This window comes from Lactuca saligna, chromosome 4 (genome assembly GCF_052625555.1).
Source record: "Lactuca saligna cultivar CGN05327 chromosome 4, ASM5262555v1, whole genome shotgun sequence".
Classification (NCBI taxonomy): Eukaryota; Viridiplantae; Streptophyta; class Magnoliopsida; order Asterales; family Asteraceae; genus Lactuca; species Lactuca saligna.
Genome location: NC_136420.1, coordinates 102,578,336 through 102,582,724, shown reverse-complemented (window position 1 = coordinate 102,582,724; position 4,389 = coordinate 102,578,336). Strand labels below are relative to the sequence as shown.

General features: G+C 31.1%; 1 protein-coding gene across 1 annotated transcript; it reads left to right on the top strand.

Moving 5' to 3' along the window:
* Positions 1-202: 202 nt before the first annotated feature.
* On the top strand, positions 203-2,107 carry LOC145042517 (large ribosomal subunit protein bL19cz-like). Its single transcript, XM_078990959.1, has 5 exons — positions 203-447; positions 1,109-1,324; positions 1,424-1,510; positions 1,606-1,739; positions 1,828-2,107. Exons 1-5 carry the CDS (start codon positions 301-303, stop codon positions 1,928-1,930), a joined length of 687 nt encoding a protein of 228 aa, XP_078847085.1. The 5' UTR covers positions 203-300; the 3' UTR covers positions 1,931-2,107.
* The last annotated feature ends 2,282 nt before the right edge of the window (positions 2,108-4,389 follow it).

Here is a 4,389-nt window from a genome sequence, read left to right as displayed (position 1 = left end):
AAATCCATCATTTGCTAAAAATTAACAGTTATACCGTTAAACTTAACGAAGTAGAGACCAAAACCACAACAAAACTATCAATTAGGGACATTTTTTGTTAATAAACCTTTTTTTAGATCTTACCCATTTTTGCAATTTTATCAATTTAAAATAATGTACCAAAGAATGGCTAGGGGCACTTTGGTCAAATAATGCTCGGATCATAAACCTCCATTTTCAAGGTCCGAGGAGGGTTTTGCATCCTATTTGGAAAAAACGCCGGTCGCATTCGATAGGGTTTGCAGAAACTGATCGGAAGAGATGCAATCGTTCTGTGGGAGAATTACATCGCTCACAAAGAACGTCATTAAGTGCTCCCGTAGTTTTGATTCGCCGTTGTCTAGGGTTTGTTTGTCTCAACCTAATGATCTACTCCTTGTTTCACGGTTACTTCCTTCACATTTTTCGGTAATTTTTCTTTCTTTTACTTTCTGTTGATTCAAAGATAATCATTTTCCAGTTCATGGTATAGTTATAGGCGATTTTTAGGTATTATGTAGTGAAACTCGAAAGTTTCATGATTAGGTTGTTTTTTTTGGAGGGGTAATAGATGCCCTGCGTTACCAAATCGCGTAGAATTTAGCTCAAATGCAGATTTCCGAGCAAAGTATATGTTCCATTTTGATAAAAAGCTTTATCTTCATAATACATTGTAGATTCAGGATTGAGTAAAAATGGTGTTTTCATCTAGTTCCGTTATCATTGTAAATAAAGATCACACGGTGTTGGTCTAGTAGTATAAGCGACTTTCCTTATGTTATGACTATCGACAATGATTTATTTGATTTTGTAGTCTAGTTTTGGTTACTAGACTGTTTATTAAGTGAGCATAAATTAGATACTTTTCACTAGTAAAGCTGTATGCAATGTCTGGTGTAAATCATGGAATTACATAACTAGCTAATGAATTGATTACCTGATGCTGCTAGATTAGTTATATTGTAGATTAAAGTTATCTTTCAGAGGACTTTTACAATCTTAGATTAAAATGATTGTTTCTTGTGAACCCTGTTTATGATTTCTTTTTTGAATTTATGACTATAATGTTTTGACTTGTGAATATTTCTAGACAAAAAATTACGGTAGAGATTTACTAGCTTCATGCAAAAGTACCAATATACCCTCAATCGAGTCCAGGCTAGTGCACCATTTTAGTAACAGGGGCATTGCAACATTGAATGATTCACAAAAATCTGACATACAAGATGAAGCTGTTACTGCCACTGAGGTTGCACCTCGTGTCAAATTCAAGAGACTCGATAAAACAGCCAGACACATTATGCAGGTAGGAAATTCAAGAAATCTTGCTTTTTCTTATTTCCATACTTACCCTTTTGTGAAAAGACCATTTTATCCTCATTTCAAACATGTACTTCACTTGCAGATACTTGATAAAGAAGCAGTGAAGGAAGTGAATACACAGAGAGAGATACCTGATATAAGGCCAGGCTATATAATCCAGCTCAAATTGGTATGTTTATTTTTATTTTTGCTTGTTTCATAAATTTGAAATTGAATTTTTATATATATTATTTGATAAAATATTAAAATCCATGAAATTTACAGGAAGTACCTGAGAACAAGAGGCGTGTATCAACAGTGAAAGGAATTGTGATAGCACGACGCAATGCAGGTTTAAATTCAACAATCAGATTAAGAAGACTTGTTGCAGGAGTTGGGGTTGAATCTCTTCTACCTCTGTAAGTATATATTGCTATTAAGGGTAAAAGAGTAAATTATGTTGCTATTATTAAAAAATTAGTAAAATAAGTGGTTTTATGATGACAGGTATTCGCCGAATGTGAAAGAAATAAAGGTTTTGGACAAGAAGAAAGTGAGGAGAGCGAAGCTTTATTATCTGAGGGACAAGATGAATGCACTCAGGAAATAGAATGGGAATTTTTGAATTTAGTGTGTTTCATGTTTTTTGTTTAAGAGTGTTATAAGTGAGATTGATGAATTTTTTTTAGTTAATAATTGCAACAAGGATTATATATTGTAGGCATTTGAGTAATGTTAAATGTTAGCGATGTTTGACTTCATGATGGAGGTCAATTTGGATTTTAAAGTGATTTTGTCTTTGTACGGATGTCATTGGTTGTTAAGATATAAGGTATTACAATTGATGAGATGAGATAATCGTATGTAACTTACAAAATCATTTTAATCATTTTATGTAAAATACACTTTTCTTGCAAAGTTATTTTTTGTTATTAACATTTAGGCCCTGTTTAATAGATATATTTTTCAGGTTCAAACAGATTTTTCCGATTGAATGGACTGGAAAGACTGGTTGATATGTATAGAAAATGTCTTTTTCGATAAGATGTCTTTCTTAGAAAATTTTAAAAACATATATTTTGGTTGAATAAGCTGGAAAAACAATTATGTCATAAACCCCACATCTTTCATTCATGGATTATTAAATTCTTTTAAATAATTTTTAATTTATTTTTTTGTTGGATTATTATTTTTTAATTGGATTATTATATATTAACAAATATTATTTTTAATATATAATATTTATGTATTAATTAATATTATTTTATTAGATTATTAATTTCTTTTAAATAATTCTTTATTTATTTATTTTTTATGGATTAATTTTTTTGTTGGATTATTATATATTAATAAATATTATTTATAAATATGTAATATTTATATATTAATAAATACTATTTTATCGGATTATTAATTTTTTTAGTTAATTTTTTAATTCAGTTTTATTGGATTAATTCTTTTTTTTTGGACAACACCACCGTTATCCTAATATATTTAACTATCGAATATAAATCGGGTCAAAAATCACATGTTGAATTATAAAAAAAAAAAATTAAAATTGCTAGAAAGAATAACAACATAACATCAATTTAAAAAAAATTAAACTAAAACCACTTAATCGACATTTTATTTTGATTTTTAAATGATTATTGTGTAATTTTGATTTTGTATGACAATTTGTAAGTTTTTATAATTATTCAACAATTTCATCCATCATAGTATAGGATAACATGGTAATATTATCATTTTTCATTATTCAACATCGTCAATCAAATGTACAATCAAAGAACATGGTTTTTTCTCGGTTAGAAAACTTTCCCATTATGCACTTTTCCGGATAGAAATTATCAAACATAACCTTGTTTAGACACAATTTCACGATACATCGCCTCACATCAAGAATCATGACTTCCTAATTCCTCTGAAGATAAGTTATGCCAATTTTTACAAAACTTACCAAATGTGATTTTTTTTTTAAATGTAACAAAATTCTCTTATGTCAATTTTTACAAAACTTACCAAATGTGGTTTTCTTTGAAATGTAATAAAATTTTATGAGAAATGTAACATCCCGAAAGTTAAGACCAGAAATTTCATTTTTAGTTTAATAATTCATAAAACCAACAGTATAAAAACATTCATAAAAACATCCATGTCAAAACCAAACTGTCAATAATCAAAACATGTTATCATAAAACAATATCATAGTGTAATCCCAAAGATCTCATGTGCCGAAAACATAGGGTAATGCGTTGCAATCGAGTCGATTCCTTTCCTTTGAAAATGAAGTAGCTGAAACCAAAACTGAAAACCGTAAGCACGAAGCTTATTGAGTTCTTCCATCATACCACATACCATACAATATACATACAGTCTAACCTATCCGGGTACTAGACTACCCCTTCGGTCTCTTTCAACCGATAATTGCCTAGCATACCAGGGTGCTGGCCTACCCCTTCGGTTATGTCGACCGGTACCTCACCTAGCATATCAGGGTGATGGCCTACCCCTTCGGTCCTTTTGACCGACATCGGGGACTATTTCACCCCTTACTTCTACCACATATCATACTAGCTCATAAACACATAACTCATATTATGCCTAGCTTATATGGGTGTTGGCATACCCCTTCGGCCCTATTGACTGGTACTGGGGTCTATCCTACCCCTACTATCACATATCACATAACATCATAGCATACTAGCACATAAACATAACACACAACGTCATACCGGATAATTATCACAAAGACAGTCATCTTTACTATAACTCTTACTAATGGGTCGGCCTTGGTGCCTTAGATCCAATTATACTCGAAAGTTACTCACATCGTACTGCTAAAGTCCTACAGATAAAACTCTGGCTGCTAGATGACAGGTTCTCGAACTGTCAACATAGTTGAGAAACTAAGATAAAGCCATGATTATCAGAATGGTGGATGAAGTAATGAGAAGAACGATCATCAAGAGGAGAAACAACTTGATTCGGTGCAGGTGTATCCATGGAAAACAAAAACACAAGAAACAGAGTAAGAATTCAATGAATAATTTGTGAGAAAAAAATCATGAA

What these genes read in the sequence shown, in the direction of transcription:
- LOC145042517 (XM_078990959.1), top strand. Translation starts at nt 301, where the DNA reads ATGCAATCGTTCTGTGGGAGAATTACATCGCTCACAAAGAACGTCATT. An exon ending in TACTTCCTTCACATTTTTCG is followed by an intron (nt 448 to 1,108) that starts GTAATTTTTCTT and finishes GAATATTTCTAG; the next exon opens with ACAAAAAATTACGGTAGAGA. An exon ending in ATATAATCCAGCTCAAATTG is followed by an intron (nt 1,511 to 1,605) that starts GTATGTTTATTT and finishes TGAAATTTACAG; the next exon opens with GAAGTACCTGAGAACAAGAG.